A 12,939-nucleotide genomic window follows, 5' to 3' on the forward strand; every position below is an offset into this window, starting at 1 on the left:
CCAGTGTGGCTAATAACTTCAGGATTATCCACCCTTCAGATCATTTGTTGTTCAGCCTGGAGAAGAGAAGGCTCCAGGGAGACCTTAAAGCAGCTTCCAGTGCTTAAAGGGTCTACACGAAACCTGGAGAGAGGCTTTGGACAAGGGCCTGTAGGGACAGGCCAAGGGGAAATGGCTTTAACCTGACAGAGGGGAGACTGAGATGAGCTCTTAGGCAGAAGTTCTTCCCTGTGAGGGTGCTGAGGCGCTGGCACAGGGTGCCCAGAGAAGCTGTGGCTGCCCCATCCCTGGCAGTGTTCAAGGCCAGGTTGGATGGGGCTTGGAGCAACCTGGTCTGGTGGAAGGTGTCCCTGGCTGTGGCAGGCGGTTGGAACTGGATGAGCTTTGAGGTCCCTTCCAACCTAAACCAGTCTGGGTTTTTGTGATTCTATAATTCTACATTATTTTATACGCAGCAGCTATTGCATGTGGGCTCAGCTGTGGGATATCCTCACTCTGGAATTCCTTGCCTGTTTGTGGTCTGGCCAAATACAATTGCAAAAGCTGCCCCTAACATCCTCCATGGATGTTCCTGGAGGGTGGCACAAGACTGCCAAGCTCTGGAGCAGGAGCAGCTCAGCCCTTAGCACAGGGTTTAGGTTGAGCAGTGTTTGCCAGCTGGCTCCTTGCAGGCTTGCTCTCCTCATGCTTTGCCACTTCTAGAGCAGCCAAGGTGCCCCCTGGGCCAGCTTTTAGCACCAGCACAGAGCGTGAGATGGTCTCTGCCAGGGGCGGTTCCTGTGAAACACAAAAAGGCAGATTTGAGCTGCAGGCTGGAGAGCTGAGCCAGCTCATGGCTGGGCTGCATGCTGGACCCAAGGCACAAAAGCATCTATGCCATTGTCAGCAGACACCCAGCCCCAGTGCTGTCCCCTGCATCACAAGGGGCTGCCCAAGGGGGAGGGCTGAGGGTGCAGGGGGTCTCTCCGGGCCAGCCTTGTCTTAATGGATCCCAGGATGCTACACAGCTGCACACTGATGCTCTCCTTGCTTTTTGCTCTCACAGAACAAAGTCAATTTTGTAGACGACAGTTTTCACCCTGGGCCCAAGTCCGTGGGATTCCCAGAAGGTGACAGCGTGCAGCAGAGGGTGAAGCAGTGGCTGCGACCCCATGAAATCAACTGTAGCATTTTCAAGGACCGGTCAGTGAAGTGGTCAGTGTTTCGGACACCCAGGCCCTCAGATATCCTCCAGGGACTGCTGGGAAACTGCTGGTAAGGGCAAGTGAGCTGGCCTGGCACCTTCCTGCCCCTTCCTCCTTTCCCCCCTCCTTCATCCAGATCTAGATCAGGCCCCTCAGCCCTACTCAAACCCATTTATACCCCCAGGTGTGTAGCCCATCCTCTGCCTCACCTCTTACCATGTCACCTGCATGGCTGGGCAGCTGCCTGCTGCCTGCCCATGCCACAACCCCTCCCACTGGCAGGTTCCTGAGTGCCCTGGCTGTGCTGGCTGAGCGGCCTGAGCTGGTGGAGCGGGTGATGATCACCAGGACACTGTGTCCCGAGGGTGCCTACCAGGTGCGGCTCTGCAAGGACGGCACGTGGACCACAGTGCTGGTGGATGACATGCTGCCTTGTGATGAGTGCGGGTTCCTCCTCTTCTCACAGGTCAGTGGCCCTGGGGGGGTAAAGGAGTGATGGGATGAGAACTGCTCCACAAGGATGGGGGATGCTTGTCCCCAGCTCTCCCAGGAGAGGCAGTGGGAAGAGGTACTGCTGTGAGACACCTACTCTCGTGCTGCATGGGGGGTTTGCAGCTCAGGATCCTGCTTTTTGCTGCACCCTTAGGACAGCTGAGCTCTTTGAAGCCATAATATAAAGCTATTTAGTCCCCTTTGGGCATTTTTCAGGCTGTGATGAAGATTCATTTGCAGTTGCCCTTCCCTCACTGCTCCCCACAGTTTAATAGCATGAGAAGCCACCTTCATTCTTTGCAGCAAAAGGAAACTCTTTTAACCTGAGTGTTTTGTGCTGTGGGAGGCTGAGGGAAAGCTGTTGCCTTCCTCTGTGGGGAGGTCTGGCAGCTTGGCTTTGCCAGGGAGGGACCGTGGAGAGGGAAGGACAACAAATCAGCCTGTTTCGAGCCAGTGCCCAGTTGCTCTGAGCACACTCAGGTGGCATCTGCTGGGATGAACAGAGCTCCCGCAGCCACTTCAGGCCATCAGCGCTGTCGTGCCCATCCCGCTTGCCAGGCCCAGCAGCACTTGCTGGGATCATGTCCATGAAGGAGACTGAGAACATCTTTATTGAAACTCAGGCAGCAAAATCTGACAAAGAAAACAAAGTGCCACTGTCAGGAGGAGCCACAGACCCAGGACTGATGGGTTTGACTTTGTTCTATCAATTCCAGTCCTCTTAAAATACACACAGCCCCACACCACGTCATCTGTAGATGTCAGGACTGAACTCTGGCTGGGGAAGTGAGGCCTGAAGGTAAGGACAAGGGGGAATGGCTTTAACCCGACGGGGAAGATTGAGATGAGCTCTTATGCAGAAGTTCTTCCCTGTGAGGGTGCTGAGGCGCTGGCACAGGGTGCCCAGAGAAGCTGTGGCTGCCCCATCCCTGGCAGTGTTCAAGGCCAGGTTGGATGGGGCTTGGAGCAACCTGGTCTGGTGGAAGGTGTCCCTGCCTGTGACAGGGGGTTGGACTGGATGAGCCTTAGGGTCCCTTCCAGTGCAAACCTTTCTGTATGATTCTATGATTTGGGGAACCTTAATGTTGGTACAGCTTGAGTGTGCTCAGTAGCCTGTGCCCTCTGTGGGGTGGAGGTTGTCCAGTGCTGGGGCAGCTGCTGGTTGTTGTCCCAGGGCTTTGTTGAAGCTCACAGGCCTCTTGGGGCAGCAGCACAGTTGGCTCCAGAACCCTCCTTACCCCTGGCTCCAGGCAGGGACTTGCAGCTGTCCAAGCTGCCTGTCCACATTCCCAGCAGCATGGTGGATCTTCCCTTGGGACACAGGGACACTGAGTGGGGCAAAGCTGCTGAAAGCCAGTCCTCTTAAGGAGAAAACTTTAGAGAGGGGAAGAAGGAAGAGTCAGTGTGTACATTTTGCCTCTCAGTACACAGAGGATCCAGATGCACTTCTTTATTTTCAGTGTAAGATTTACCTGTCTCTCTATTTTCTTTTTTAATTTCCATCCATCTTTCCTCTCTTACAAATTTCAAGTCTATTGTTGTTATTATTATTGATGGAAGGTTTTCTCATGGGCTGGCCTTGCCTTACCTGTGTTTCGAGGGGCATCTGAACGTTAGCAAGATTTTTCCATCAAGTGTTTAGCTCTGGAAGCTGGCTGTGGGAGCTAAGGAAGGAAAACCAGAGTTTTAAAATCAAAAGAAAATCAGGTTCTTTGCCTAGCTCCCTGGCTGCAGCTCAGGCAGAAAAACCAACATGGATTTTGTTGAGTGAAGGACTCAAACCCCAGTGGAAAGCACTTGCAAGCATTCTTTATCCACGGGAAAGAAATCGTCAGGGCCCTCCTTTCCTCTCCTAGCTCTCGGCTGCCACCTGGGAGTCGCACACAGTCACACTGCACCAGGGCTTTTACCCTTCAAGCACTGGCTAAAAACGTGATTTTCTGGGCTTGTAGTGGATGGTATTGTCTCCTTGCCTTCTGCCCTCATGCACCTTCCCCTTGGCATCCTCACTGCAGGCAGGGGTTGGGGCTGAGGTGTTTCACATGCTGGGGATGAGAGGGGGAGCATGGCTGGAGTGCTGGAGTCACCCTGCAGGGACTTGGGCATGGTAGTGGCGGCTGCACCCCAAGCCCATGGCTGATGGAGGCTTTGCAAACCTGGGTGCATTAATGCAGCATCTCCATTTCTTCCCTACCTATAATCAGCCTAGAGATGCCAAGAGCAGTAGCCTGGCACCAGAGCAAAGTGTCTCCAGGGGGAGCTTTCCACCCTGGAAAACTTGCATCTTGTCACAGCATCTTGCCACTGTCCTTGTGCTGGAGTAGAGGACTTTGCCTATCTGCCCGAAGGATCTTGGAGCTTGTCCTTGAAATAGTGTCACTGTTCCATGGGTAAAATCTACCCGGTCCCACCTCCGTGTGTGCTCTAGTCAGCCTTCTTCACCAAAGGTGTGTTAGTTTTGGTTTGCAGCAGTGTGTGAGTGAAAGGCAGCTGTTCCAAATGTGCTCGATAGCCTCTTCCATTATACTCCATCCCTGGCAGTGTTCAGTGCCAGATTGGACAGAGCCTTGAGTGACATGGTCTGGTGTGAGCTGTCCCTGCCCATGGCAGGAGGGCTGGAACTGGATGAGCTTAAGATCCTTCCCAACCCACACCAGTCTGGGATTGTATGATTATTAAACCCTTTTCAATCCAGGTTGAAGCAGAAGGAAGGGACAGTTAGCTTGTAATGTGGGCACCCACCCTGCCAGCCTGACTGCTTAGGCACCTAAGGGTGCAGCTCTATCTGACAGACATTCGCTCCAGGATGTTTTCCTAAGTGGAATTGAACTGTGCAAATAAAACACTTAGCAGTCAGAGAATGGGTTCTGCCTCATGCAACCAAGCTCCTAGTGTCTGGTCTTGCTGCTCCTGCCTCTCCATCTCCAGCAGGAAGGTGGCTGAGAGGGGCTTTGCCTTGTCTGCGTGTGCTGCATTTGCTTTCCCATCCCCTGCCCATGGCAGCTCTGACATGTTTCTCCCTCTTTCCATAGGCTCAGAGGAAGCAGCTGTGGGTCGCCCTCATTGAGAAGGCTCTGGCCAAGCTCCATGGTTCGTACTTTGCCCTCCAGGCAGGGCGTGCTATTGAAGGCCTGGCTACACTAACGGGTGCGCCCTGTGAGAGCCTGATGCTGCAGGTCAGCTCCACTAACCCTCGCGAGGAGCCCATTGACACTGACCTCATCTGGGCCAAAATGCTGAGTTCTAAGGAGGCTGGGTAAGATGAGGCAGGAGGGTGCCATGGCAGGAGCATGGACACTTGGGTGGAGGGGGGAGCACTCTTGGAGAGGCTCAGAGGAGAGGGGCTGGTGGAGCTCACCACCTCATCTGGAGCACTGGTGGAGCTCCCCCTTTAAACTCCTCAGAAATTCTTTCTCCTTTGTTTCATTCTCATATGAAATGAAAACGCTGGTGAAGTTCCCTGTGCACGTTTACTGCTGTCCTGTAGGAGCTGTGAAGTGGCCGGCATCCAGCCCCCTTGCTTTGCTTTCAGTGGTGTTTGTATTGTGAAGTGCTTGACCCTACGCGTGTCTCGCGCCCATACACATTGCAGCTTTGCTGGCCATAGCTGGGCATGACTCTAGGCAGTCTGTAGGAGGCAAAGCAAAAGTGAATGTATATACAAAAAAGATGTGGATGGGCTGAGAGAATCCAGAGAAGGGCCACAGAGATGATCCAAGGACTGGGAAGCATGTGATGAAAGGCTGAGCTGGGCTTGTTCAGCACAGAGAAAAGAAGGCTCAGGGGAGAACCTTCACCATGTGCCAGTACTTACAGGGTGGCTACAAAGAAAAGAGACCCCCTTTTTACAAGGAGTCATGTGAAAAGAGGAGGGGTGATGGGCACAAGTTACTCCTGGGGAGATGCCAGCTGGTCACAAGAGGAAAATTTTTCCCAGTGAGAACAACCAGCCACTGCAATAATATCCCCAGGGAAGTGGTGACTCCCCAGCACTGGACACCTTTAAGGTTTGGCTGGACAGAGTGCTGGGACATCCAGTCTAGGTCATGCTTTGCTTAGAAAGGTTGGACCAGATGATCCTTGAGATCTCTTCCAACCTGGTGTTCTATGATTGAAGCACCTTATTGGTCTGGCAGGGGGAGCGGGAGAGCAGTTGGGTTAGCTGAAGGTACATGGGAGACTGATGTGGTGTCCCCCCGGGCCTGGCTGGTACAGATCTTTCACTCCAAATAGTCTGTCCTCACTTCTGCAGGGGCCAGCAGCCTGCAAAGGGGAGGCAGATGCACCACTTGCCTTTCTGTGTGGCTGGGGAGGCTTAGTGTTGTTGCAGAGAGGAAATATCCAGGAAGCTCCTGGGGGGAGCCTTTCCCATGCTGTGAGCAGTAGGGATGAGCTTCCCCCCATACCAGGCCTGGCAGGACATTGAGGTTTTGTTGTTCCCTTGTACAGGTTCCTCATGGGCGCGTCCTGTGGAGGAGGCAACATGAAGGTGGATGATGTGGCCTATGAGAGTATGGGTCTCCGTCCACGGCACGCATACTCCATCCTGGATGTGCGGGATGTCCAGGGCTTCAGGTGAGCTCAGGGTGGAGGCTGGTGTGGTTCAGCAGACATCCCTGCCACAGCCCAAGCAGAAATCCTGGGGATGGATAATGGAGTGCAGGCTGGACAAGACCTCAGGGACTCTTCAGTGTCCCATCCTCATGGCCAGCAAAGGGCTATTTCTGCATCCCAGGGTGTCATGTAAGTTTTTTTTTCCATATATGCTGTCCTTTCTGGGCACAGCCTCCACATGCAGGGCTGCTCTGCTCCAGCACACCCTAGAGTGCAGAACGGTTCACCAGGTCTCACAAGACACAGAGGATTGAGTTGAACTCTCGCATGAGGTAGTCAGGGCACCGTTCTCACCTTTGGAGGGTGGGGGATAGAAATGGGTGCTGCCTCCAACAGCCTGGGTGCTCTGTGAAGCCCCATTTCCAGCCACATCACACTCATCAGCCTCTTCCCTGCTCAGTCTCTTCCCTGCAGTACCTGGCTTCAGGCCCCTTGGTCAGGGAAGGGCAGAGGGATTTGCAGCAGGTCCAGAGCTGCTGGTCAAGAGCATCTCCAGCCACAGTGGGGGTGGAAAATTAGGTCTAGGGTGCTGTGAGGGCTTTGAAAGGCAGTGGCAGAAGTGGTGCGCCCTCTGCAGGGGGTTGTCTGGGTCTACAGAGGTGGGAGAGCATCTCGGAGGTGATCTTCCTTGTGCTCCCCTTCCTCCTGAGCCTCTGACACTATTTCCCCTTTCCCCAGGTTACTGCGTCTCCGAAACCCCTGGGGCCGCTTCTCCTGGAACGGGAGCTGGTCCGATGAGTGGCCACACTGGCCGACTCTGCTGCGGCACGACCTGATGCCCCACGGCAGCAGTGAAGGTGTCTTCTGGATGGAGTACAGCGACTTCATCAAGTACGGTAGCGCCCAGGAGGCAGAGCCTGTGGGGCGGGCAGCAAGGCAGGGGACAGAAAACGGGACGTAGGGGTCAAGGTGGGGCGGGCAGGAGAAGGTATCGCCAGGGTGTGCATGAGGGCAGAGCAGTGTCCACACAGAGCACCCTGCCGGGGCTGAGCGCAGCTTCCCCACAGGTATTTTGACTCAGTGGATATCTGCAAACTCCATTCGGACTGGCACGAGGTGCGTGTGCAGGGCATGTTCCCCAACAAGGCCAGTGGGCCAGTGACAGTGACATCGCTGACGGTGTTGGAGCGAGCTGCCCTGGAGTTCGCCCTCTTCCAGGAGGGCAGCAGGTGAGCTGGACCTGGGAGAAAGGCCAAATTCATCACCCTTTTGTCCCAGGCCGTCCTGCAGGGTCACAGAGCTCAGGGGTGGGTTCCCATTCCCCATTTCTCCAGTTCTCAAGGTCTGCTTTTTGTTGTAGCCAAAACCCAAGCCCTGAACATGCGCTAGTTTCTGGGGCTGGAACTTGAAGCAGTGGGAGGACTGGATGAGAGAGTTTGGATATTCAGCCTGGACAAGAGAAGGCTCCTTAAGGGGAGACCTTAGAGCAGCTCCAGTGCCTAAAGGGGCTACAGGAAACCTGGAGAGGGGCTTTGGACAAGGGCCTGTAGGGACAGGCCAAGGGGGAATGGCTTTAACCTGACAGAGGGGAGACTGAGATGAGCTCTTAGGCAGAAGCTCTTCCCTGTGAGGGTGCTGAGGCGCTGGCACAGGGTGCCCAGAGAAGCTGTGGCTGCCCCATCCCTGGCAGTGTTCAAGGCCAGGTTGGATGGGGCTTGGAGCAACCTGGTCTGGTGGAAGGTGTCCCTGCCTGTGGCAGGAGGTTGGAACTGGAGGAGCTTTGAGGTCCCTTCCAACCCAAACCATTCTGGGATCCTATGGTGACCCTTTCTCTGGATCTGCCATCCTGCCTGTGCCCTCCCCGTGCTCCACAGCCCGGCACTGGAGTGATGTTACTGTTCTCCTCTTATGGTCCAGGCGGTCGGACGCAGTGGACAGCCACTTGCTAGACCTGTGCATCATGGTGTTCCGGGCCACCTTCACCAGCGGGAACAAGCTGAGCCTGGGCCGGCTGATGGCTCACAGCAAACGGGCTGTCAAGAAGTTTGTCAACTGCGACGTCATGCTGGAGCCGGGCGAGTACGCCGTGGTGTGCTGTGCTTTCAACCACTGGAACACTGCCCTGGCAGCCCCCAACACTCTCCAGGGTGAGGGGCTCCCCACACAGCCGTGCTCCCTTGCGGTGGGCAGTGGTGGCAAAGCCCTTGACCTTCACCACAGGGACCTTGATGCGGGTAGAGGTTGCTTCCACATGCAACAACCCTGCTCCTGGGGGTTGTGGGCTTGGTGACAGTGCCACTGATCCCTCCTTTCTCCATGTGTTTCTGCAGCATCCAGTCCCACCAGCAGCCGACCAGCCACTGATTATTCCAGCTATATCCTGGCAATCTACAGCTCCCGGCTGGTGATGGTGGAGCAGGTGGAGGCACAGCCCACCACTTTGGCAGATGCCATCATCCTGTTGACTGAGAACAAGGGCGAGCGCCATGAGGTGGGTGCAGAAGGCACAGGGCAGGGAATGCCTGGGGCTGCAGTGGGGTCAGGGTGATGCTGACAGGAGGAGCCTGCACCTTGCCTGTGCTGCATCCTCAGTCTGGCAGGGGCCAGGCAGGGTTATGCCAGCCCTGGTTGCCACCTCATCTCCTTCAACCCCATGGATACACATCGCCTTTGCTGCTTGGGGTACCTGAGCAGCTGAGGATGGAAGATGCTGTTCCAGGGGCTGAGACTGGGAGCAGGGATGCTCTGAGGCCTGCCAGCCCTGACCCTGCTCTTTGCCCCAGGGCCGCGAGGGGATGACCTGCTACTACTTGACGCATGGCTGGGCAGGGCTCATCGTGGTGGTGGAGAATCGGCACCCCAAGTCCTACCTGCATGTCCAGTGTGACTGCACAGACAGCTTCAACGTCGTCTCCACACGCGGGAGCCTCAAAACACAGGACAGCGTTCCCCCCCTGCACAGGTCTGGGGTAGGCAGAGGTGGCGAGAGCAGGCAGGAGGCTTGGAGCCAGGCAGGGTCTGGGGCTGGCAGGGAAGTATGGACAGAGGGTGGGCACTGGGGTGACCTCACATCATCTGGCCCTCTCACTGCCAGAGAGACATTGAGGTGCTGGAGTGGGTCCAGAGAAGAGTGATGGATGTGATGAAGGGTCTGGAGCACAAGTGTGAAGAGGAATGGCTGAGGGAGCTGGGGGGTTTAGTCTGGTGAAGAGAAGGCTCAGGGGGACCTTATTGCTCACTACAACTACCTGAAAAGAGGATGGGGCCAAGAGGTGAGGGTCAGTCTCAGGTTAACAAGGGATAGGATGTGAGGAGATGGCCCCAGGTTGCACCAGTGGAAGTTTAGACTGGATATTAGGAACAATTTATTGCCTAAAGGGTGTTCAGGCATTGGAACAGGATGCTCAGGGCAGTGGTGGAGTCACCATCCCTGAAAGTGTTCACAAACGGTGTAGACGAGGCTCTTAGTGCCATGGGTTAGTGGTGGCCTTGGCAGTGCTGGAAAGTGGTTGGACTTGATCTTAAATGTCTTCTCCAACCTGGTTGGTTCTATGGTCAGGGCAGAGGCAGCTGTCTGACCCTGAGCCTGCCGTTCTCTTTGCAGGCAAGTGTTGGTGATCCTGTCCCAGCTGGAGGGTAACGCCGGCTTCTCCATCACCCACCGCCTGGCACACCGCAAAGCCACCCAGGCCTTCCTCAACGACTGGATGCTGACAAAGGGCACCCACAACCCACTGCTCACGCCTGAGGTCGCAGGGCTCCATGGCCCCCGGCCCCTATGACGAAGCGCCTCCCACTCCCTGCTCCGCTCCCCCTTCTCTGCACCGAGCCTCTGGCCTGGGGTCACAGCTGAGCTGTCAGTGCTGTGAGTCAGAGCCAGAGCATCAACACCCAGCACTTGGCTTGCTCGTGGGGCCAGGGCCAGTTCTGCCCACTGCCCCCCTGGCCCTGGCACCTCTGGAACCCTGTGCACTGGATGAGGAGCTGTGGGCGCGGGGCCATCTCAGGATCCCTCCTGCCCCAAACCTGCCCTGGGGCCAGTGCCCTCTGCCTGCAGTGGGGGGCTGCGGGAGAGGGGGGGCTGCAGGTTGCTGTCAAGGCCCTTCCCAGGCGCTGTGCTCAGGACTCTGCCCCCTCCCGCGGTGCCAGGGCACTGGCACTGCAAAAATAAGAATATACCTCTGATGTCTGTCCGTCTGTGTGACCCTCCGTCTGTCCCCGGCCCCTTCCCACTGTCTTGTTCCCTCCCATTGTCTGCCGCCAGGACCTGCATAGCACTGAGGTACCATAGCAGGGGTGCTGAGATCACCATGGTGCCACTCCTGGTTGGACCCCTCCATCCACCTCGCGTGTCCCCTGTGCTGGGGCTAGGGAGGAGAAGGGACTGGGGGGAGATGGCGCTGGGTTGTCTGAGGAAGCTGCTGCCAGGGGGTTTTCCTCACCCCTCAGGCTGACCTCCAGCACCACTGCTTGGGGTGGGCAGTGAGGGCATGGGGTGATGCTCAGCAGTGCTGCAGCAGAGGGGACCCCACTCACCTCGTCACACAGAGTCACTATGCAAAGGCAGCCTTTGGGAGCAGTGCCTAGAGTGAAGCCATGGCCCCGAGTGGGACTCGGTGCCCCCAGGGGCCTCCCCATGCCGTGCCAAGGGGTGATGGCTCCAGAACCGGCCTCTGGGGAGCAGCTCCCATGGCTTTACCACGTTGCCATGTCCTGGGGGGTATGATTTTGGGGGGTGGGGAAAGCAGAGCACCCTATCCTTAGAGGCCAAGCCCTGTGGGCAGCAGTGAGCACAAGGCAGGTGTCTGCAGGTGCTGTGGGCTGCTGCTGGCTGTCCCCCCCTCTGCAGGGCATGGTGGCTCTCTGGCTTAGCACAAGGGTGCTTGTGTGCGTGTGTGTGTGTGTGTGTGTTTTGGGGTGCCCTGGTGTTCCCCTCCTTCCCAAGCCGTGTGAACCTGCAGTTTGGCATGGGGCAGGTGATGCTGGGTGCTGGGATGGTTCTGGGGGGCTGCTTGCATCTCACACCCTGCATGGGTAGGGATGGATGGTGGCTTGTGGCTTTGCCCAGCCTGTCCCTGTGTCCCAGGGAGTGGGGGGTGCCTGCACTGGCATCATCGCTGCCCGCAGTCACTGAGCCAAGCTCTGTCTGTATCTTCATTCTGTTTTCTCCCTTCCCCTCTCCTTCCTCCTTTGATTTGTCGTTCACCTTTTCCCCCTCTTTCTTTCTGTCTCTGAGCTGTGAATATTTTTAACCCTGTAAATACTACCCAGCTCTTCAGAATCATAGGATATTTTATCAACTGTAAATCAAAGCAGTAATCCCTGTACCATATGAATTATCCATGGGTGGTTTTCAAACTCAGGTTCTGACGGACCAAATAAAGTTTTGTTTTGTACTGAAGCTGCTGCTTTTGCTGTGCTCGGCTGCGGGAGGGATGCAGGGATGACTGGGATGGAGAGATTTGGGGTCCATCAGAGCCTTGAGGCCGTTTCTTACAGTGCGGGTGTCTGTCGGTGACTTCAGAGGGGAGCACTAAAGAAAGGGTGAAGTTGGGTTGTAGGCTTCTTCAGGGGCATTTCGGGTAGTGGGGGCAGGGAAGGGGAACAGAGAACTTAAATTCAGGCATGCTCAGGGCTGAGCAGGGCTGCGGCGCTGCCGGGAGAGGGCACCCGCTGCCTGTCCCTGCCTGTCTGCCTTCCGTGCCAGGGCAGAGCGCCTCCTGCCTCGGTTTCCCCATCAACAGCGCGATGGGCGAGGGCTGTGATGGTGTCAGGGCTGTGGCCAATGCATCCCTGACCCCGTGGCCAGGCTTGGGCATGGATGGCTTTTGAGAATCGTAGAATCCCAGACTGGTTCAGGTTGGAGGGACCTTAAAGCTCATCCAGTTCCAATCCCCTGCCAAGAGCAGGGACACCTTCCACCAGACCAGGTTGCTCCAAGCCCCATCCAACCTGGCCTTGAACACTGCCAGGGATGGGGCAGCCATGGCTTCTCTGGGCACCCTGTGCCAGCGCCTCAGCACCCTCACAGGGAAGAGCTTCTGCCTAAGAGCTCATCTCAGTCTCCCCTCTGTCAGGTTAAAGCCATTTTGCCCAGAGAAGCTGTGGCTGCCCCATCCCTGGCAGTGTTCAAGGCCAGGCTGGATGGGGCTTGGAGCAACCTGGTCTGGTGGAAGGTGTCCCTGCCTGTGGCAGGGGGTTGGAACTGGAGGAGCTCTAAGGTCCCTTTAACCTAAACCTTTGCTCAGTTCTGTGACACTCTGCACCCTCACACCACACAGGGCTGCTCCCATCCTCCCTCTGTCTCCTGTCGGGGCCGGCTGGTGCAGGCAGCACTTTCCGGCTGAGTGGCAGCGCCGGCTGCCAGCCCGCTCCTGCCTGGGGTGGGCACCTTGAGACCAGTGGGGAGAGACAGAAGGAGAAGAATTCAGTCTTTCTTACAGCAACTCCTAATAGATTTTTCCAGGCGAAACATCTTTGCATTCAGGAGGGCCTGTCACAAACCATCAGCCTCAGCCGGGGAGAAACAGATGGAGAGTTAATTTTGGTGGGGAGGGCTCTGCTGCTCCCCTCAGTCTGTTCATGAGAGGAGCCGTGTGGCAGAGGGAGGTTTAACCCTCCTACTGCAGCCCTTGCCCTAGCCTCCATGGGATGCTGAGGGCTTGTGTGGCTCAAACCGCTGCCCATTACCCCTGTGGGGCTGCCCCAC

General features: G+C 56.4%; 1 protein-coding gene across 10 annotated transcripts in view; it reads left to right on the top strand.

Moving 5' to 3' along the window:
- CAPN15 (calpain 15) overlaps positions 1–11,631 on the top strand; it is a 60,090-nt gene extending 48,459 nt beyond the window's left edge. For 9 of the 10 annotated variants that reach the window (XM_034065248.1, XM_034065250.1, XM_034065253.1 and 6 more), the window contains 10 exons: positions 1,046–1,254; positions 1,467–1,650; positions 4,709–4,932; positions 6,126–6,251; positions 6,969–7,121; positions 7,298–7,459; positions 8,148–8,377; positions 8,561–8,721; positions 9,014–9,192; positions 9,835–10,012. In XM_034065248.1, coding sequence (XP_033921139.1) covers positions 1,046–1,254; positions 1,467–1,650; positions 4,709–4,932; positions 6,126–6,251; positions 6,969–7,121; positions 7,298–7,459; positions 8,148–8,377; positions 8,561–8,721; positions 9,014–9,192; positions 9,835–10,012 — 1,806 coding nt within the window. Of the gene's footprint in view, positions 1–1,045; positions 1,255–1,466; positions 1,651–4,708; positions 4,933–6,125; positions 6,252–6,968; positions 7,122–7,297; positions 7,460–8,147; positions 8,378–8,560; positions 8,722–9,013; positions 9,193–9,834 lie in introns of all 10 variants that reach the window. The other variant, XM_034065251.1, reaches the window with a different exon arrangement.
- Positions 11,632–12,939: the final 1,308 nt, after the last annotated feature.

This window comes from Melopsittacus undulatus, chromosome 8, assembly GCF_012275295.1.
Source record: "Melopsittacus undulatus isolate bMelUnd1 chromosome 8, bMelUnd1.mat.Z, whole genome shotgun sequence".
Taxonomy (NCBI): domain Eukaryota; kingdom Metazoa; phylum Chordata; class Aves; order Psittaciformes; family Psittaculidae; genus Melopsittacus; species Melopsittacus undulatus.